The sequence below is a fragment of the Hermetia illucens genome, chromosome 2 (assembly GCF_905115235.1).
Source record: "Hermetia illucens chromosome 2, iHerIll2.2.curated.20191125, whole genome shotgun sequence".
Taxonomy (NCBI): domain Eukaryota; kingdom Metazoa; phylum Arthropoda; class Insecta; order Diptera; family Stratiomyidae; genus Hermetia; species Hermetia illucens.
Genome location: NC_051850.1, coordinates 37,495,298 through 37,518,469, shown reverse-complemented (window position 1 = coordinate 37,518,469; position 23,172 = coordinate 37,495,298). Strand labels below are relative to the sequence as shown.

Here is a 23,172-nt window from a genome sequence, read left to right as displayed (position 1 = left end):
TTCTCCAGAACGTCTTCCCCGGGATGTTACCTAATCCTACAAAATGGCTTGAATCCTTGGCTCGATAATGGTCTCGAAAGATTCAGAAGCGGATTAATTCTTTGCTTCCAAGTGGTGTGTGTTTTTTTATGGGGCACTTGGACACTCAAAAAAGGGAAGGATCTGCTTTTGCGTTTATGTTCTTTTGGCCATTCAAACGGACTGAATTAAACATAATCTGTTGGTGTTGGAGGGGGTGGTGATGTGTGAATGTGTGCCGGTAAACGACTTAATAACTGTCGGTATTAACACTGGGAGGCCTTACCGTGAAGTTGTTAAACTGAAAAGTGTCTGCACTTGAGACAGCGAGGGATTGTTGAAAGTGGAAGTGGTTGGAGCCGTACCTGTTTGCTTCGTATTGGCTCGGTAAGTGGTTGCTGTTGAAAGCACTGAATGCAATGTGCTAACAAGAAACTGATTACTTTTGAAAGGACTTCTTTGTTTGTTGGTAAACTTTTCTCTGGTTGTTTCGTCTTCTGATTCTCAGAGGACATGGACGCCTTAGACTACGCTCGTTGCCATTGAGTGCTTTCTTTTACGGGACGAGATATTTACCAGTGGTCAACATTTATGTTTGGTCAGAATGTGGTCATTGGGTGTAAGATTCTTCTCTTCTATTGTATTACAAACACATTTTGCGGTGCATGCAGTTCTAGGTGTGTCAGGTGTTCGGTGGCTTTGATATCAATGGGGACAACATCATCTGAAGGAGACTTCAAGTTTGCTGTACAGTTGAAATGCATTTTTGTCGTTACAAAGGAGAGGCACTTAACAGGGTGTATTTAGAGTGGTTATATTATATATATCCACCGTACCCTGATAAAATGTAAATTATGAAGTTTACGCGAAATTAAAGTTTTTCTTTTAAGGTTTTGTGAAAAGCAAGACGTTATTCATTATTAAAATCCGTTCTTTGGCTGTGTTTCTTTTATGGTTGGAGATGACACTGATTTGCTAGAATACAATAGTGTGCTGGATTCTTACCCTTTGAAACGACTCTCTCCTTTTTCCTTCCTCATCCCCAAAGGAACCACGGCATAGCATTACTTCGCGAGGAGGACTGTACTTTAAGCAACTAAACCTTCTCATCTTCCTTATGATCTCCGCTTGCAAAATTCTGAAATTTCCGATTACCTCTCCTCTCACAATGTTTGGGGGGGGGGGGGGGGGGGTGTTAAGGCTCCCTTTCAGAAAATCTTGAAACCTCGGCTTTGACATGTTCTGTGGACAAAATCGGGAACCGTATAATACGAATCGGTGCAGATGCTCCGTACAAGGTGGTAGTCAATTTTGCGGTGTCGTCGTTAAATGAGAGTTCAGACCCAGTGGTCTATTTGTGAACCATCACTTCATGGCGTCCATTTATTCAGTGACTTTCTCGTTGCCGCTCTTTAGTACTCTATATCCTTTTCAGGTTGACTTATTGTTATTTTCTGGTTTAGGCAGCTCACTTCAGCCGCCAGAAGATTCCTGGGGATCATTCCCGCAATAGCACATGCAGCCTTAGCGTAATTAGGTGGTACGAGTTGTTTACTTTTATCCGATTGATCTTACAAGCTAGTGTAAGCTGTAGCATTCCCGAATGGTGCCCGTCGTTCATCCTGGCAACACATTGCTCGTTTGTTGCTTTCTCATATGCACAGTACAGGATCCCCTTGAAACCGATAATAAAGTCTCCTTCGGTATTGGAAGGACAAAGATCAAATTGTAAGTCGCATTGCACGGAAAAGGAGGTCTATGGTACCCCTGCCGCGATGGTGTATTGCTTAGGTTCTTCATACGTACGTGTTCTTTCGGAGAGGTAACTTTTTATTAGCTAAGTTACGTAAACAGGGACACTCATTTTAGCCAATGTTATATTCTAGGCGCCTGGAAACGATCAGACTATTTCGGTGGCTCCTTGAAATGCATGGGTGTCTTTGTGTGGAATTAAGCTTTGGTTGCTGTAACAAAAAAGTGTTCCAGAAGAAGCGTCAATTTTGTTGGTCTGAGACTGGTATTACATAGTCCCGACTTTTCTAAATCGTTTGCCTTTCTTTGTAACGCAAGTCAATATGAGATATGAGTGCTGTTGATGCAAACGGCCAATAGTGTGCCCTTTTCTCTTCTGAGCCATGTAGCTCTAGAACGAAGCACCCGTCAGTCATCCAGAGAAACTGAATTAGATTCCATTTCATTTCTCAAGGTTTGGACAATTTGCTACCATTTTCACCTTGTAATCAACCCGTACACTGATATTTGCCCCGTAATTCGACAAAACTCTCCGTTTGATATTGTGTCAAGCCAGACTACTCCGATCATACGCCGCAGACATGAGGTGGTGAAATTGTGGCAGCCTAGAGTAACAATGCCAGTTACTGTCCATGTGATACTCCCACGTCTGTGCTATAGAGAGAACATTGGCACATACCAACCTCCACTTGATGTTGGTATTGAGGTTAAAATTCTAGGGAATTCCTCTTACCGATGGGAGGGGATTTTCCTGGCAACAAGAAGATCCTGAGAGTAATGCGCAATACCACTTTCCCACCACACTAGTACTTCCCAGCATCTTTCTGACAAAGTTGTCTGGAGAAAACTCTTCTGTATCTGCTTAAAGTAAAAGAAAAATATCGGAATAGTCCACCAACCCATTACAGAACATACAGTTAAGGGATCGTGCCTTGCCAATCTCCTGCAAGTAGGACTTTCAGTCTCCATGCTTGGTAAGGCAATAAGCAATCTTAACATACTTTCGCTTCAGCCACGGGTCTAAATTGCCTATGTGCAACGCAGAGTTGTCATTCGCCTAGTGTACACTGTTGTTTTTCACGACCTACTACCCCTTTAACATTTTTCCCTTGCTGTTGTAGATGCCTTATTTTCCTTACCAAGGAGGACAAATCTAGCTGCGCCTATTGGGAACTTCATCCAAACCAAGACCTTTATTTTCACTGTTTCTTCGCCTAATTTCCACAAGTATCTCCTCAATTACCAATGGCACGTTTATTTATACTTTTGCGTTTCCTGTGGTTTTCGCCCAGTTAACTTCTTCACAATAGCCTTGTTCACTATTCCCCAATGGTTCAGGTTTGCTTCCACGTAAAGTCTTTCAAAGCATTTCTACAAAGTTGATTCATATAACCTGCTTGCACCTACAATGAAAGTTCACGTGTTTGTACGTGCCAGGCTCAGAAATTTGAGGGGGTCCATTGAGCACTTCATCTTTCATGTGTTATTGCACCAAAAATTCATGTGCCTCTTCCGCATTGGATTCTGAAAAATAAACACAAGGAGGATTCGCGCGAGCCTATCGCATGACCAACATGTGAATTAAAACTGAAAAAAAACGGCTCGACCGCACGCGTGGATTGTAGCTGTTTCACCAACAACCACTGCTGAATAGTCAACGGATTCCAGAAGCGGAATGCGGTGCTGACTAGCAATCCGCCATAGAGTGGAAATACTACCCACGGCATAGATTGCAATCATGAAGTAATGAGATAATTCCTTAATAGTTTATGGTTATTAACTTTGTTAGTTAATTGAAAATTTTCTATTCCAAGTTCACTCCCAGTCAATTTCATCACATTTGGCTGCTAACTACAAAATTTAGAGAAAACTCACGAAATAATTAACTCCGGAAAATCCTACGAGCTGCAATCGTTAGATTAATTCCACATAATGGAGAAGGAGAATTCGCGGAAAAGACCAAGCGCTGACTTTACGTTTGATTCCACTTCTCCACCTTAAAGACCCCAAACTCAAATCCCAGGTCCAGCTGTTCAGCCATCCATCCATCAGCCGGTCTCGGCCCCGCTAATCTTCATTCCCTGTACATAGCCTTGAACTTGAAAGTCCATGCCGGTTCAGCGACAAGAACAACGGATACTGTTGTGTTGTAGTATGAACCTCAACCACGATCAATCATCTGCTTGCACCCAATAATATGCAATATGGGCGAGGGTCAACGAACGATTGGTCCGGCCCATTTTTGCTTGCACTATTTGAAAATTATTTAAAAATTGGGATTTGAAATTGTTTAAATGACTTTGGTTTATGGAATTTAGGAGAAAGAGACCAGTTGCTGAGTTATGTTAAAAAAAAGTAGAATTAATCATTTTAAATTTTAAAGATGTTATTTAACTGAAGGGCGGGATGTGAATTATAAATACGAGAGGAATAATTGGGAAAGCTAAGGGATGTAGAAAAAACAAATGTGAGGAAAAGGCAATATTACACATTATTGAATGCATTCTTTGGTCAAATTGACCTCGGAAAAGGCGAATATTCTATCGATAGTACATCTCACTAGTAAGATTCGCTAGCCCAGCATGGTAACGCCGCATACTCTTATTATCCGTCCGACATTTGAAGCCTCCTAATAACATCTCTACGAACGCATCTTCTTCAAACTTTTTCACGGACCAATCCTGATCTCCAGCTCCCCATTAACGCGAACGCTAGCTGCTGCATGGCCCATTTCCGTTCTGGAAGAAAATTCCTTCATGGTCGGTATTGTAGTAGGAGTCAAATCATTGCCCTCGCCAATATGATACTCACATATATTAAATCAACTATTGGGCCCAAGCTTGCCCTTCTAAAAGTGGATACATTTCTAGTGTTTTCATGCACCAAGCTTAGCAATGCAAAATCATTTCGTCAGTTTTACACTCCATGAATATATGAATTTTTTACCTATCGTTGAGGCCAATTCGACATCAATAATATCTTTTCGGTCCATCTTAGGCAGGGTTTGCCACGTCTTTTTTGCTACCGTTATAATCTTTCCGGGAAGCGGATTAAGTGACCCGCCCACCGCAACCTATGTGGCCGGATTTCATCCATAACCATCCATAACCAGGAAGTCGTGGTATGACTAATAAATTTCACCTTCATATAGATTACCGAACCGTCTCTTCTTGTAGGGGGCCCAAAATATTTGGAAGGACTCTTCTCTCAAAGGAATTTTTTTCGCTAAGAACTTAATCTTCGAACACATGAAGATGATTTCCTTATACAGACAGAGCTTTAATCTTATGGTGAGACGTTTCGAGTGTAACAGTTTTTGTAAGCTGAAAAAGGCTCTGTTGGCTACCAAAAATCATGTGCTGATTTCATCATCACAGACCTAATTGGTTGTTATTTTCAATGGGGGAAATTTTTAATGGTTACAAAGTTTTGTTCTGCTATCTTTGTTGATCTTATTTGACGATGCTTATGCTTCTTTGGGTTTTCGTATTTACGCTGCCGCCATGTACTGCGTCCTGCGCGGTGTTGCCAGAGATCTCGCGCCATCTCCTCGTTCTGAATTCAGCTAGATTGTACATTTCGGGTTGTTCTTCCGATAATATCAATACCGTTAGCATAGGTCAATAGACTTGAAGACGATGGTGTCTCTCGCATGTACATAAGTACATCAACATCGCGGATCAGGTTTTCCAGGGCCATGTCAAAAAGGATATATGATAGAGTAAATTTTTGTCTTAGACAGTTGTTCGGGGTGAACGCTCTCGAGAGTGATCCAACTGTTTTTTATGTGGCCTTCCACGGGGTCAGCCTAGTTAGTCTTATCAATTTGGTGGGTATACTAAATTCCCCCGTGGCAGTGTAAAGTTTTACTCTGGCTACTATCATCGACGACCTTGGAATCAGTGAGGAGATGGAGGAATTTTCTCCATCGCTTGCCGCGGACAGAAAATCTGATTTATTGCTGATTCGCCTGGAGTGAAGCCTCTATGATATGGGCGATGGGCGAGTGGGACTACCCGGCCTAGCAAAATAGTCAGCAACGTGGTACCTTCATGTATGGGACCAATCGTTGGCTGTCAATCGTCGGGAATTGATTCACTTTCCCTGGCCTTGAACATCAATTGTTGATCCGGTGGATGTAGTTGGTCGTTATACATACAGTTTGGTTGTTATTTCATCGGCTTCTGGCGACGTATGATTTTCAAGGCGATAAATTGCACGGACTGTTTCTTCTATACTTGGTGGTGGCAGGTTCCTGGAACCCCAACTCGACGAGCAATTCATCAAAGAACCCAACCCATTGCTCCAATATGCCCATACGAAGTTAGTGATAGGTCTCTGCGCGTGCCCGCGTTCTTTGAGAATGCAGCATTGCGCGGTTTGCAACATTCTTCCGTTCCGTTCCTAACTTACCAGTCGTTATGATTTTTTTTGCGGCAGGCGCCAAATATGTTTGTGGCTATATAAATTATATCGTTCTTCAGATTGTCATGAAGACCATTTGTCGATGCTTCATCTCCAGGACCTCAGTTAGCTGAGGTTATTGCGGCATGCGTTATCAGAGGGGATTGTAGATGGTGTTGTTATTCGAGCTCGGAGAACCATGCTGACGAGATAGCGATCCGGATCTATATTGACTTCTCTATATGTTCTGACATTCATCACGTCTAAGAGATAGTGGCGTTCGATTAAGACGTAGGAAAGTTGATTGAAAGTGTTCCCGTCTGCAGAGGCTTTGTCTGTTGATAGACCGTCTACCGCGCAAACAACCATCGCGTGTGAGAATCCGCACTCATTTGGTATTGGCAATTTTCTGGAAGCTATGGGAGCCGACATATCGCTTGAATACGGGGTCCGCTTCTACTTGACTATTAAAAGCTCCGAGTTTGATTTTGGTATCATTCCTGGCGGTTCGTTATAATGTCTCGTAGAAAGTTTCCTTATCCTTTCAAAGCCGATAACAACCGATTTCATTTTTTGGCTGACTAGAAAATTTACTCCGAGTACATGGCTTCCTGAATGGTCGTTATAATACATGGTGTACTGGTTCTTCTACAAGAAACCGGTCCAGTCCACTGCATCCCCTGTAAGCTGTTACATCTGCCTTACTTTGTGACGGTTTATCGGCTAGCTGCTGAGCAGCATTCGACCTGTGCAGGGAGTATACGTTCCATGAGAAAATTCGCAAATCTTTAGTCCGTTCTCCTTACCGGAACCGTCGTTGTAATATCCATGCAGTGCAAGGCTTCTTTCGGTTATCAGCCCTACCCAACCCTCAACCTGGAGGACAAGTTGGAAATCCGTCTTCATCCTTCTGCGTCGGTAGTTTTTCTTTAAGAAAGAACTTCCAGCGATCCCGATGTGGAAGCAGAGATAACGTTTGTTTGTAGAGCTGTTGGTGTCGGTTCAGTAGGCATTTGTCGGGTTTTATGTTCCATCGTAAGTACCAATCCACATTTCGGCTGGGAGCTGTAGAAGCTTTCGAACGTATTACCATCGACCTAAAGCCAACCGGAAGGGTGCAGTGAAAAGCGCAGACCCTATTTGGAAACAGCAGGACGCTAGGATGAAGACAAGAAGCAGAAGATTTGGAAAACGGAACTATCAGTTCAATCAAGGTAAAATCCAAACGGAATGGGGAATGGAGCAAGGTGGTAAATAAAAAGTTGAAGAAAAAAAACAAACATTCGAATTTTCCGAGATACCATTGTTGTTTCCACCAAGGACAATCGATGGATCAGAGATCGACGAGTACAGTCGGTGTCTCACTGGGACGGAATCAACTCGCATTATTCAACAAACGCGGACCTCAGATGCCGAAGGCTCACCACCTGTGAAAAGTCAAGGAAAATTTAGCCCGTTTATAGCAAAACTCGATAGCGGGAGGTCCTGTGCCAGACGCGTGCAAATGTGTACAAGATAGTGGACCATGCCGCCAGGCTTGGCATACCCTTCAATTGGTATTGCCGAAGCTGCGGAGAAGAAGGGAAACCGTCAGGCACTTCCTTTGTGATTGTCTAGCTCTAGCTAGAGTCAGGCTACGGACACTGGATAAATCAGTTTTTGAGGACCTCAGCGAGATTTCTAGCGAAATTATACTCGCCTTTAAACTGGCAATCATATCATCATTATGAAGTCCACCAGTGATATTTGGGGTGATGATATACACGAAGCTCAGGTTTGGTGGGTAAAACCCCCCAAATTGACGTAAACAACCCAATGTTATTTCAAGATTTTCACCTCCTTAACCAAAAAAAAAACATGAATCGATTTTAATAAGGTTTTGTTTCCGACGAAGCCTTAAAATGGTGGAGACAAAGCTGCAGAGAGAAGATCCAGACTCGGGGTGGAAATTATGTGAAAAGCAGAGCTAAGGCGAAAATTGTACGGGTTCGAAGTGAAGTCTATGGCGGTCCCTTCAGTATCCCCTGTTTTCATTGAAGTATTTATCACGGCTCCTTAAGGAGGTCAAGTCTGACTTTGTAAGAAGTGTTGCCCTGTTAAACTTATCATCATATCCTGTAATATAGATGCGATTTAACTGAGGTGTTACATTTATGACTGACTAGGCTGACCCTGGCCAATGTGCGAGGCCAGATAGAAGCAGCAGAATTACTCTCAAGACCATTCGATATCAACAATGGTCTACGACAAGGGGATGTCCTATCATGCGTCCTCTTTAACCTGGACCTGGAGAAAGTGAACCGTGATGCCGAGGTAAATGCAAGAGGTACGATCCTCTTTAAGTACACCCAACTACTGGCCTATGCTGACGATATCGACATCATGGGAAGAACCACCCGAGACGTGCAAACTGCCTTCATCCAGATCGAGCAGGCGGCTATCGGGGCGAGATCTTGGGCTGCACATCAATGAAGGCAAAACAAAGTATATGGTGGCAACGTTAGCACCAAAGACCAAAGAACCAACAACATCAAACCGTACTGGTTAAACAGGAAGAATAAGGACAGGAGAATACAACTTTGAGACCGTTGATAATTTCACCTATCTATGGTGGAAAATTACAACCGATAACAGCTACGGTGATGAAATCCGCGCACGGTTGTTGTCAGCCAACAGAGCCTATTTCAGCTTACAAAAACTGTTCCGCTCGAAACGTCTCATCATAGGGTCGAAGCTCTTACTGTAAAGACAATAATCTTGCCAGTCCTCATGTATTCCTCGGAAACTTGGGTTCTTAGCAAGAAGAATTACGAACGCTTGGCCGCGTTCGAGAGAAGAATTTTTAGCACCCTACATGAGGATGGACGATTTCGTAGCCTACATAACGACGAAATCTATGAACGATACCTTGACCGTCCGGTTGTGGATAAAATCCGGCTCAATAGGTTACGGTGGGCGGGTCCCTTAATCCGTATGGATGAGGATGATCCAGCCAGGAAAATCTATAAGCGCAATATCTATGGCAAGAAAAGAAGAAGCAGACCCTGCCTAAGATGGAGCGATGGCGTAGGTCAGGATGCCAGACAGCTTTTAGGGATATCGAATTGGTGGACCTCGGCGCAAAACCGGAATGTCTGGAGTTCCTTATTAAAGCGGGCCTAGACCGAATACCGGTTGTTGCGCCGTTGATGATGATGATGTTATATTTATGTGGAATTTGCATATACAATTTTAGTAAGACCATCACTAGCTGGGGGCTTAGTTTTTAATTTTCTCGGCGAAGTATCATACGACCCCATTCAGCTGGGCGATTTAAAAAAATATTGCACCTGACAAAATTCGCAAGAATACTGCAGGCTTCATGGGTATAACTCTTTGTTACCAGTTACGATGTAGTATATATATTGCGTTGGTTACTAAAACAACCCGTAGAATTTAGCCATTGTCATGGTCACTGAGCAGCATGATAAACAAAAAGGATAATTTTATGTGAGCGATAGCCTCAAAGAATAATCATATTCCGCTCCTTTTAACAACCTAAGCCCTTTGGCCATGCTGAAAACAACATACGATACTTTTTCGAAATGCGGCCGTTCCCAGTTATTACATGCAGACAGGAGCAACGCCGTTGTGCACTCTATGCAAAACCATCAACCGGGATCCTTTTCACTGCCTTCCAGGTACGAACAACACATCCTGTAAGCGATATGCTTTTGCATAACAAATGATTTACGGTATGCAATTTTCAATTTCTACCGGCGGTAAGTCGTCACGGGTTAGGGAGGATCAGAAGGACGTTTCACAGAGAGAGAGACTACCCTTACATTGCAGTTTTTTCTATCAATATTCTTGGCAGACTCGTACCTTCGAGTAGGAGTTTTCCCGTTTACGCGAACTAGGTCGATGGAAAATGGAAAATGGAAAAATGTTGCGAAAATGTAGAATGTTCAGAATGATTTGCTGCTTCCGTAATAATTGCAGTGTCGAGCGTAAAACTAGGGAAAGCAGGAAAACGTGGGAGTACAGATACCTATCGAGCGTAGGTAGGAGCGCATTTACATATGTTATCGTTAGGAATTCAACTGCTTGTGTATAAATTCTACGCAACCACGCGGAACTTTTTTCAGCTTTACGGTCCTTGTCCCAAGTCTTGCGGATGTAACTTTTCCAACTTGCTGCCTTACACTATTTCACTCAAGGCATTTGGTTTTTCTTTGCGCTTCATGGTATGTTTACAAAACTTTTTAATGAACCAACTTTATCCTGGGGTTTTCTTCTGGAGACATCCATTAGGTGCACACATTGCAATTCAGTGGGACTTAATGAATGAATGTTCCCCTCAGGATATCTGAAAAAGTTTCAAGCTATAATTGCACTAAATATTGATCGAGCCTTGAAGATACCTGGGGAGTAGGGTAACACGGGTTTCTATCCAGATTGGAATGTGTTCACGTAAGGTAGAGAATGCGAGGCTGCATCTTGCCAGGTGAACAATTTCAAACTTGTAATGAAGTGACGGGTTGAAATGTGAATGCATTGAATTCTCGACATGAGAACTGAAAAGCGGGAAAGGCTTTAGATGGATTATGTCATCTTTTCTTATGATAAAATGTTTGAATAGATATTGCATGCACTCTGGCTCAGATACTTTATGTCCTCACCCTTCCGCAAACTTAGCGATGCAATGACTGATTGATATTGATATTCAAAATGTGGCTTGCATTGAGCTTCACATTCCTCCTTTTAACGTCGTCCTTAAATAGCTAAGTCTGCTAAGAATTTACGTCGATTCAAGGAACACATATCGATAAAGCCTAACTAAACTCCAGCCTACCAACTAGTAAACCTTACATAACCATAATATAGAATCGAATCACACTAAGTACCCACACTCAGCTCAGCAGACATAACTTCCTTCTAAATAGAAATTATGAGTTTGTATTTGTCTGCCAAGTCCCCCAGGATAACAATCTCTGTCCGTCTTATATTGTACATGCTCTGCTGGTATTTTATCAGAACATTGCCGAGAAAATTGAGGGAAAATACAATGAAAGACGGCAAAGCATATAGTTTCAGAAACTAGCGTGTAATTTGCAGTCCTTGTTAGAAAACATCCTTCCTCATTTATTCACAATATAAGTGGAATTATCTGTGACAATAGCACGGAGACTTAGGGATTTATTCCTTGAAAAGATGCTTTGTATTGCTGATATGCTTCGAATGAGATGGTGATGTAAAATTTTGTAAAGTGCATTCTGTTACATGAGGATGAATGGAGGGTTTATTGCTGATGTTCGACAGGACTCGAATTCTGTTTCATAATTACCATCAATTGTGGAAAAGTGCATTACGTTTGGTCCTATGGATGTGAATCTAAATTGAAAATGCTAACATTTCCAAAAGTGTGCAAAACTACGTCATTTAAAATGTGGTAAGCTTTTAAGGGTGGTTGTTAGAATCAACAATGCGCAAGAAGTAGTAAGAAGTAATGCGGGAATGGCCTGCCTGACGGTAGTAGTTGATATAAAATGTCATAATATCGTCCACCAATTGGAGGCAGCACTTATGGAATATTACGCGTTTATTACCGAAACTAAAAAGTAACTTCACTCGAATACTATGAAACTACCAATCACACATTTTTTCAGGGGTTAATTTGGGTCCTGTCTCCTTATTTTAAAGGCCAATCGGGACTGCCAGGAGAACTGATGCAAATAAGGAGGTAAGAAAAACTGTTTATCCCATATTTCGTCCATTCAGGAGTCTTTCAGTCTGAGCGCAGGCTTTTGAAAAGCTGAGGAGGCTTCCCAAAGACAGAGAGTGATCACAGCTCTTGTTACAGAATCGTCATCTCCTCTTAAATTTAAGGAAGCTGGGAAGCTTCATATGAGGTTTCGAGCGGTTTCTGCCTCTTCTTTTTTTTTCAAGGTAATATTTTTATAAGTAGTACCTCTTTAAAATGTTTATTAACTAAAGGTACGGACAAACTGGTAACCTCGGTGAGACCCAAACTGAAAGCACCAGACTACTCTGCCAGCGGTAAGGCGCTTAAGAAGCATAAGACCAACACATCTCTGGTGGGTAACGCTTTATTATGCTCCGTACCAAATCCTATTCCCCCTCCCCCCTGAGGGGTTAGGAGCGATGTGCCAGAAGGTAATCAAACCAGTCAGAGAGAACTAAACGAACGTGATCCTTTCCATGCTAATACGGTCACGATGACGGAAGGAAGAGACGTATGCTCCAGCTGCGGCCTCAAATGTTGGGAAGCCAACATTTAGCATTCAAGGTTCTCGCGATTGGCTCCTTCATTTTTCAGGGACTATTTCAGTGACAGGCCCCGCGACAGGCCGGCTAAGCAAATGCATCCAATCTCGTTAGAAACAAGATGATCGGATCGGGTAATAAGCCTCGGTAATGCTAAGGTGTCCACCTCCTGCTCCTGTCGAGAAATGGGCGAGGGCTCTTGACGCATGGACGGCGTCAGGACGTAAGTAAGTTAGTTCGAACAAAACAAATACGTATCTGCACGCTAAATGTTGGTACCCTTACTGAAAAGATGGAGGAACTCGCAGGAGCCCTTCGGAAAAGGCGCATTAATATCTGAGCTCTGCAAGAAACCCGATGGTTTGGTGCCAAAAGCAGCGATATTGAATGCGAATGCGGTAAATATGACTATAAACTTTGGTAGCCCCCCCCCCATTTTGGTAGCTCATACACTCAATACGGTGTTGGCATTGCCATCTCACAGGGTTTTCGCGATGCCATTAAAGAAGTCGAACAATTTGATGATCGACTGAAGAACCTCACGGTTATATCAGCTGATCGGATTGTTGACTTCTTTACCGCGTACGCATCACAGACAGGTCGACCTGATGACGAGAAAGATGCCTTCTGGCAATTTCACGATGAAAAGTCTTGCCACGAGCCTGCTGACGACTATATCATCATTGCCGGTGACCTTAATGGTCATGCGGGTGAAAGGGTAGACGGTAATAGGTGCATGGGAAAAAGGGTTTAGAACGCGCAATGAAAGTGACGAGCGTATAATCGATTTTACTACGACCTTGTACTTATGAATACATGGTTCATCAAACGATTGTCTCATCTTCCTACATTTTATATTGACTATATTCTCATAAGACACCAACATTTTACCACCGTCACTGATTGCAAAGCCATTCCCTATAAGTCCATCGCACTTCAACATCGGCCGTTGATTGCCGTCGCGCGAATAAGGCACCGATAAAACAACGTGAGAAACACACTGGCTCGCCGCGCATTAAATGGTGGACGATTTCATCAGAAGAAAGAAGAAACGATCTCACTTACGGGATTACCAACCATTACGAATGTGTAAGAATCGTGAAACCAAATGAAAGACACGATCCCCAAAGCGGCCTCTGCTGCCCTCGGGGTCACCAAGTCAGGTAAGCGATACATCAACCGAGATACTTGACCTGGGAATTACGATGTTGGACTGAAGGTCCGAAAAAAGAAACGCCTCTACCACAAATTTCTCGACGATAAAACACTGGTCAATTGGCAAATTTATAAGAATACCAACCGGGCCATCGCTGTTACCCAAGCTGACCATTACAAAAGTCTTTACAATAAACTGGTCACTCAGGGTGGTGAAAGAGATATGTATCGACTATTCAAAAGCGTAAACGAACGTACACAGGATATCGAACACTTCCGTTGCGTTATTGACAAGAACGGTACTATACATATCGATCGTCGAGCCGCGAAGGATAGATGACGAGAATATTTCGAACTGATCTCAACGGAAGAATTTATTCGTCAACCACTTCCACAAGCATTGGTGACATTTGAAGCAATTCTACCTGTCAGTGCAACTGAAGCCGAGAAAGCAATAAAACAAATTAAATCGGAGAAAGCCACATGACTTGACGACATCGCATCTGAGCTCTGGAAAGCGAAGAGCTGGGACCCAATACTCTGACTCAGTGAATTCTTTAATCGGGTTATTCAGGAAGGTAGAACACCATCTGACTGACAAGAAAGTACCACTGTTCCAATATGAAAAAAGAAAGGTAATCCAGCAGAATGTTCGAATTACCGTCCTATTCAGTTGCTTTTCCATACCATGAAGATTTTCAAACGCATTTTTGACAATTGTATTCGCAAAATCATTGAAATAACCGTGAAGTCGGATTTGTCAAGAACTGCGAAACTACTGACCCAATACATGTTGCGCGGTTACTTATGTAAGATCACCGTGAGAAGCGTCGTCCTTTCTAATTGCATTTCTGAATCTAGAGAAAGTGTTTAACCGTGTTTCACACGAACTCATCTGGTATTCCCTACGACAATACTTAGTCCCAGAAGAACTCGTACGTCAATTGCTCTACCACGATCCGAAAGGTAAAGTTCGAAGTGTGGCGGGTGTACCAAAATTGCTTCGTGTCTCCGTTGGTGTTCATCAAGGAAGCGCCCTCTTACCACTCCTCTTTATTTTTGTTATTGACACCGTCACACTGGACATCCAAGATTGCATCCAGATCAGGCATTCGATAGAGCCAAATGGCGAATCCGATCACGACGAGCCGACCCCGCTTGTGAAAAAATCAAAAATCATGTCCCAAAATATTTTAATGAAATTCGAATTCTAAACCGGTCTAAAGAGAGTTTTTCGAGAGCGCGTGCAAGAACATTTTCCGCCTCAGCGTCTGCATTATACAAGTGTCACTTGCCGAACAGCTGTAGAGATTTCTAGAATATAAGTCTCTAAGTAGTAGAAGTAAAGGAGGCAGTAAAGGAGAAGCTGGACGACTTAAACCCGGAGCTTCTAGAGCTCTAGATGGGTAGCGACTTTCAAGAAAGAGCCATGTCAGAGAAGGAGTGTGAAGAGTGTGACACTCCGGCAGAAGAGTTCTAAACACTAACGGAGCCAATGGACAGCATTAAGATATCTCAGATAAACCCTCACCACCACCAGTAATTGCAAGGACTCCTCTTGAGAGAAACCAAGAGCTTGCATCACTTTTAAACGTAATTTGAAATACGTTTATCATCGGAGCGATAACTATTTTGTCTTCCAGACTTCTTGCCCGGAGACCTTGTGGCTGTCAAAGTTTCACTAGAAACCGGAAGGGGACCGAACTTGAGAGACAGTCGTGGCATGCAGCTACTTTCCAGGAGACGATATTAGGATCCCACCGGAACTAGTAGCGAGACTGATGAAGTTCTACGAGAGAAGGGCACTACCACTTCCCCTCGTCTGCGAGCCAACGCCTTTCACGAAATCTGGGGAAGCTGAGACATTAATGGAAGAGGTGAGTATCTTCTTGAATTTGCAGGTAGAAATATATAACAAAGGGAACACATCCCAAGAGGTCCTAGACATAACTCTAAGAAATACTCTGCTGAGCTAGATTATCTGGAATTGGAGGATGCCGGATGAACTCTCTATGTCGGATCACAAAATAATCAGGTTCGACTTTGAGGGCAACTCCAAAATCAACAGAATAGTAAGTAATTCCACGAGAGATATTGGGCTCTCCCAGCCAAAATGAAAACACAGGTCCGGAAACTCTTTAACCGCGTAAAAGAAGCCGGGAATTGGCAGCGATACAACAACACTGCCGGCATATAGGAATGCGATCAAGCGAACAAAAACGGACCAGCTTCAGGGAATTCTGTGAAAGGATAGAGCAAACCACAAAAGCCCCGAGGCCATACAATGCTATAGCTGAGGACAGGGCAATTTCTTCTGTTTGTCTGAAGAAGGAAAATGGGACATTTACGGAGAACGAAGAGGACAGGAAATATTTGCTGCTGAATAGCCTTGGGATATATACCAAAGGCATAGAAGCGGGCAGAAGCGTCCAAAAACAGGTAAAAAGGATCCTTAAATGTTTCAGACCAATTTGCCTTACATAATTCATACTCAAAACGGTAGAGAAAGTCATAGACAACTATATTAGAAATATCTAGTATCAACACTCTTACCAGGCAAGATGGTTAACCGAAATTGTCCTGTATCAACTAAAGGATGTATTACGGGATGGCATAGAAACAATGGAAATAGCACCGACAGTCAGCAAAGGGTTCGTGTAGAACTGCTTCTTAATTCGGTTAACTGCATGAAGCGTTCTTGGTGTGGATGGCCCAGTCACGAGAACATCTCTCGTAATGAGGAAGCTGACAAGTTGATTAGCGAAAGGTGATACGTCTTCAAGTGTTGAATCTGCTCTAAACGATGACGCCGCAAGGATTCACACAGTCAAATGAAGAATTGTGAACTCAGCATGATGATATGCCAAACATGCACTTTTATCGTCCTTTAAAATAGGAGGCTTAAAAATTGAAGTGGACTTCTAGTGCCACACCTCTTTTTAAACTACCCCTGTTGGTGGATTGAATATGAAACAAGGATGGATGACCTCGTACTTCATTTGTGGCTTGATAGTTTCCTCGAAACTCACGAAAGATAGCTTGTAAAGGATTCACATAACGAGCAATCCCAAAAAAAAACACAACATGTATTTATAGAATAATTTTTTGCGCAATTAAATGAGGAAAAGTGCCAGCAGTGCCTCTGCTAGTCCTTATCCTGAAAGTCCAGTTTTTCACAACCTAATTGATGACACTATCCCAACATTGAGCTATCAAAATCTTTGACTCTGCATTTCCATTACTTTTGATTGACTCATTGTTAATTATCCGGGAATAAGTTGCACCTTCTGAAATATTTCAACTCACTCATTACCTTTTCTGTCACCTTAAGGACGTGATTGAAAATTCAAGTTTTTTAAATTCATTGCCCGGAAAATAATGAAAATGATTAGCTCTTTCAAAACTGTTTGGATGGGCAAACATTTTAAAAGGTAGAAATTTGATAAAGGACAAAATGGAGAAAGACATAATGTGGCAGCTCTTAATGGTGTAATTCCAAGAAAAATAACCCCTAATATCCTTTCAATTTGGGTGTGTTGGTTGCCGAGACTACCTTAACAAATATTTGCAGTAAATTTGAGTCAAGTATCTTTTTCACCGTGAGACCTTTTGGGGCTCCAGGCGGTAATCCTTTGTAAACAGATCTCGCCAGTTGAAATTTCTAAAAGGAAGGCTCTCTAATGCCATCATATTTGCAACCATTCGATGAAAAGTCCTGTATAGAACGAATCCTCTTCGGTGAAGGTTGATAACAGGCATTTTATGTTTACGTTTTCTTTGCTATAGGTTGCCAGGACTTTCTAAGAAAAGTTTTCTTTTACCAAATATCCATCCAATTGACCAAGAGTTTCTTATCTCCAGATGGCGATTTCAGTTGAACTTGACCAGGGCCAGGGTGTATGAAACCAGATAACAATCAGCCTCTCTTTTCGGCAGTATACTCCTTGGAATTTACTGTCAATATTTCTTTCCTTGGAAAGTTTTCCTATCTATTTACAAAGACGGGTGAATCTTCATCTTCAGCGAAATCTTGGACAAATGAATCTTTTTTCATTGACGTTATACTGAGCACCATAAACGCCACAGTGAAGTGAAGGCAATATATGTGCGTCCAATTTCTGACCACATTTATTTTAAATGGGTAATTTTCCTTCAAGGATGTAGCATATGGCGAAATTTATGTCGCACACGTGATCCATTTTACATTGTCCTTTAGCTGAAGATGTTGTTGTTCCCTTGTAAATTTCATTTTCAAGGAAGGAGGTCTGAGTGGAGATGATGCTGTTCCTAAAGAAAGTGGGGATAAGGACACTTAAAATTTCAGTTTTTGCTCGTTTGAGTTGTTCTAAAAATCCAGGTAATGAGGAATTTTGTTGTTGGTCCCGCTTGTTGTACATAATGTGAAAGCCTGACTAAAGTCAAGCGAATCTTTAAGATATGAAAAGGAACACTTTTTCCTCCAGGAGTTTAAGTCATAAGTATTAAAGTCACGTCCTGGAACTTTAAGCAACTCACATTTATGAGTAACTTACTAAACTTTTGTAAACTTTCCCTTAATTGTCGCATGTTTCACGAACTGTACTTCCAACTTGTTCCTTCTAGGCATAGTTGGCAGGAGTCGTTTCGCATCCATCCCGTCTTGCATCCTAATGAAACCACTACCGCAGTTTTCTGAAGTGCCATTACAAATAACAAAAGTGCACATAAACGCTTCAACCCCAAAGACAAGACACCATATCAATTGCGAGAGACGTAAATGCAGCCAAAATTAATTTGGGTCTATTTTAATGGAATTGTTCGACTCCGGCTAACCTGATGAGAACTTTTCCGGGGAAATACCACAAACTAATTACTGAAGGAATAACATTACACAAAACAGCTTGTAAGCGAAACGAACCTGATAATCCATTGAATTCCCATATCCCATATGATTGCAGGAGCAGGAGCAATGCTTGATATGATCCTCGAGTTCGTAGTCAATTACATCCGATTTGGAGGCTTCTCCGTCATTGCTCGAGCTGTTGACGACGTTTGATTGTTTGGTACATTTTGACTTCTTGGAAATGGGATGTCTGGTTGTGACGCTGGGTGTTCGCCTTATCGTGTCACTGCCATCATCGCTTGCAGTATCCGATTTGCCAGTGCATAGAAGGCTTGTTGTAGTCGCACTAACCGTCGGGCTGACGACCTCGGGTGGTGCAGTCGACGACAGAAACATCATCATTGTCATCATGTCCTTGTTGTTTTTGGTCCTGTCTACAACAGATGTCGTTTCCGCCCCGTATCCCAGTCCTACGACTAAGCTACTGGTACTGCCACTTCCGCCGCTAAGAATACTGTCGATGGCACTGTCGATGGCTGCAGTGTCAGATCCAAATGTGGTCAAACCCTTGCCACCCGTTCCAGCGGGAAATTGATGCGAACGACGTTGATGAGTTTTTCGATGACTTCGAATGCTACCCTCACGTGACAATGATGATGATATCGACGAGGACGATGGGCAACTATTGCTGATAACACTTCCCGCTCCACAGATGCTGGATAATTTTAATGGTTTGTTCAGGGAGGGCGGCAGGGGAAGCAGCGGTGAATCCGGAGGCGATTCGATAATACCACAGAACTCTTCGATTGTCGGAAGTTTGGACAGGGCTGGAGGAGGTGGTATCTGAGTTCGTGCAGGCTCGCTGATTGCTTCAAATTGGGCTTGTTCCTCTTCTTCGAGTGCCTTTAAAGCACGTAAATCCCATTCCCCGGATGTCATTAACTTGGAAGGCCGAAAAAAGATGTTTCCAAGATTCGTTCAACACTCATACGTTTCCCGCCGAAAACGCGATTATACTATTCAATAACGTCTGACTGCCATGTAGCGCACATGATTGGGCTCAGAAGTCGAATCTTATCGCGAAGAGTTCATCCACGGTTTTCTACGCAATTGGATGTCATTCCCGAAAATTTATACGTTTTCGAAAGGAGCGCCTTTCGCTGTACTCGGAACAGTTTGGATAGATTCGCGGACCGTGTAGCACTGAAGCAGAAACCTTATCAATGCTGGTATTTTGTAAACAAACTCCTGATTTTCTCAAGCTATGAAGGAGCTTTTTGTTCCACAGCCCGGTAAATTGGCGGAAACTTTCAGCCTACAAGTATCTGCGCATGTTCTGGGGGAAATATTATCATTCCGAGCTGGGAAGGAGCATAATCTTTTTTCCCGGACCTAAAGGACGTTCCGTGCAGGCACAACAAGTTAGTAGTAGCTGTAGAGTGGGAGATGCTTTGCCTCGAGGATGATAAATTTTTTACTCGGTCCTAGGATATCGAAAAAGTCTCATGTAACTGACCTTTGCTGAGAGGTAATCTTATGGCTTGTAGTCTATTCAAATGAGTACCTTCATCATGAATTTGATTCTCCTTTTTTTGGAGCGCTGGATCGTGTTCTGTTTTTATAGCATGTCTGAATAATGAACAGGGTGAACTGGAAAAGATAAACATAAACCGCAACACAAGCCAAACAAGCCGAGGATGCGACGACTCAAAGTGTAACTTTATCCCAAAAGGACGCAGCCTAGCTTAACCCAATCCTTGCTGACCATTTTCCGCCTAGAATATCCCCAGGTGATAAAACCGCGCCTTTCATCTTAATAATTAGTTTTGATTTCCTGACGTTCTTTTCCAACACTTTCAATAAAACAGCTCCTGCCAGTCGTAATCGAAGTCACGTGCTTTCACTCACCTACAAAGGGATTCGATATCGATTCAGATATTGTCCCAGCCAAAGGGTCGAAACCCTATAAACATTTTTCTCCAGAAATCTCACGTTGATGCTCCTTTATTTTCCTGGGGTACCAAATTTATTGTTTTCTGGCACAACTTCAATTACCTATCGCAAGCATTTGCCACCAGCGTAAATCCTAGCTGGAAAAACAAATATCTGATGATGTCGCTAGAAGGACCATAAAAGGAATGAATTAAGATATTCGTGTCAGCAACAGATTTTTTCATCACAACGTGTTCTTTGTTGCTGTTTGGCGATTTCTTTTCATTTCGTTTCTTCATCCTTGAAATCTAAAGGCTACAAGCTAATTGGAAAATCTCCATTGTAGATTTGATGAGGATTCAAGCCTACTTAGCTGGATCTAGTTGAGGGCAGAATCCTTTGTTATTCTGAATCGGAGTGGGTAGTTGAGCAGCTACAGGTCGATTTTGGTCGGGCTTTTTCCCACGTGTGGAATGTTCTTTAGCAATAAATTGAAGGATACGAACGTGCTGAATACGCACCTGATTTCGCCACTGCAGAAAAGTAGCAGGAATGAGCGGATGTTTGGGGCAGCTTCTGATAAATCGAATTATAGACTCACGTCGGAAACAAACACATCCAGTGGAATTAATAGAGACCGAATTGCTGGCCCATTTGTTTGTTTAACCTTTCCGCTTTGTTCTTCAACAAACTAAATTATTCTCAATTATTCTCTTCGAAGGGTTTCAGAAAGTGCCAGCTTATGTTGAGTAGATTTTACCCTGCCCCTGACATATAGCTTCTGTGGTCTGGAGCTTGAGATGGCAAATTTTCCGTTTGTTTTGCTTACTCAGAATATCTTCAGCGAAATGATTTGCTGTTTTGAGATTTCGTTTGATTCTTATGCTCAATACCAATTCAATGGTGAACAGTTTTTCTGGGAGTATTTAATTTTGGCAGGACTGAAATTGCTAATGTTGTTCGTATCGAATTGACGAAAAAGTAAGGTAGCAACTTCGTTTTCATCCACTGTTGCCTGATGCGATACGATTCTATTTTTTGAGTCCACCCTGGAATTCCCACACACCAATATAGATTCAGCTATAAAACAGCTCCCTCAGTTTGATCTATCTAAGGAAAAGAGGAGGGCAGCTTGTATCCTTATGAGAATTGGTCAGATGTCTTCATAAACCCAAAGGCCAATGATGGAATTTGCCCTTCGAAAGCCCCGCGGGATCACTAATTAGGAATTATTTTGTATTTCAGCATTTTTCTATTCGCATATGAGCCTTAGTAAAACATCTCATGCTCTGGATTTTCTGGTATGCCATTGTATCCAATTTGGCAAGTCATTCAGTTAAAGGTGGACCGAATAATATCTGTAGCAACTACTGTGACTTGTAAGGAATTGGGCAATATGTCAGTTGGTCTTCCCGTGTTCATACTCCAGATAGTCTCTAGCGTTAGCAATGAGATGAGATCACCGTTCCTCGGCGGGTCCATCTGCGTTGCCAATGATTATGCGCTCTTTCTCTTCCACATATGTTGCATGACACAGCTCAGTCTTTCTTGCCTGAATATATGGACTGGGATCATGTCCATCACCACACACCTTATGTACTGCTTTTAAGTGTATAATTTAAGAGTCGTCAGACAAGTATACAAGCTCTTCCGTCCACTTTGGCGATTAGTGTAGCATACATCCAACTATAACTAATCCCCGACTGTGTTTCTATATGTCGACATTCCGTGTGTGATGTCGTCCGTCTTTTTTGCCAAACATATTCTAGGACTTCTGCGCTACCATACACATCTTCTAAGTGATTTGTTTCAATAACTATAGCCAAGTCATCTGCAAAACCAATAGTCGTACCTTTAATTTTAACGATGTTCTCTCCGAGGGCCTCATCCGCAGCGCTCTAGAGAGTCCTGTTCCTGAAGTAATTCTCGACCAAGCTCGCCATGTATGCAGAAGTAGCTATTTCGGCCTACGTGTCTTTAATTCGGCTCTTGTTAGGCGGAATTAAATGCACTTTTGGCATCCAAAGTCAACACAGCAATCTCTAGAATTCACCTCCTTTCCACCGCCGTACTTATTGTGTACACAGTAGAGTGAACGCACTGCAACATATACTGGCGAACCGAATTTTTGTACTAGTTGCCTTTCTCCATCATCTGCTTCATCGTATTCAACCAGTGGCTCGGACAATAAAACGCTGGACCATCAACCGACCCATTGGCTTCTGAAAAACAGCAGGAATTTTTGTTCCTCTACTGGAAAGGGAATATTGCTTCTTTTGAACCCTCACCAAAGGTGTTGATTTAGACCAGTGTTAGTTTCAAGAGTTTGTCAGAGAATGGCATTCAAACCCGGGGCCCTACAGTCGCTGAGCATTTCGAATAATATAGGTATTGTGCACTCCTTGGGAGGCAGCTCACTTGTGCTCATATTTGTTTTCGCCACCATATCACTCTGTAGGTTCCCCCTCAAACGGTTTATCTTGGCATACTCGAATAGCTGCTTTTTTATTTGGTTGTCGCCACTATGGTTTACTCTATCGCTCTCTCGACGTTTACCTACCTTATCGTTATGAAGAGGGTCAGTAAGCAAGATCTTCTAGGCTGCAAGATGTGATACTTGAAACCAAGAGGTAACCAAAATTCCAATCCAAGGTCTGATTACCGTGTGGAGAGCTGAATAGCCACATGCGTGAGCGATGAACTACAATCCCGATTTTCAACTAACCTTGTCTCGACAAAAAGGGCCTCTGCCAAGATGGACTTTTTCTCCGATAAAACTGAGGCCATGGCAGTCATCTATAAAAAAACAAAAAAAAACCCTT

General features: G+C 42.5%; 1 protein-coding gene across 1 annotated transcript in view; it reads right to left on the bottom strand.

Moving 5' to 3' along the window:
* Positions 1-19,603, bottom strand: part of LOC119650357 (putative dipeptidase MGYG_00085) — a 134,983-nt gene extending 115,380 nt beyond the window's left edge. Inside the window, exon 1 of the mRNA XM_038053039.1 lies at positions 18,494-19,603. Within this exon, the coding sequence (XP_037908967.1) occupies positions 18,494-19,357 (864 nt within the window). The 5' untranslated portion in view covers positions 19,358-19,603. The remainder of the gene's footprint in view (positions 1-18,493) is intronic.
* Positions 19,604-23,172: the final 3,569 nt, after the last annotated feature.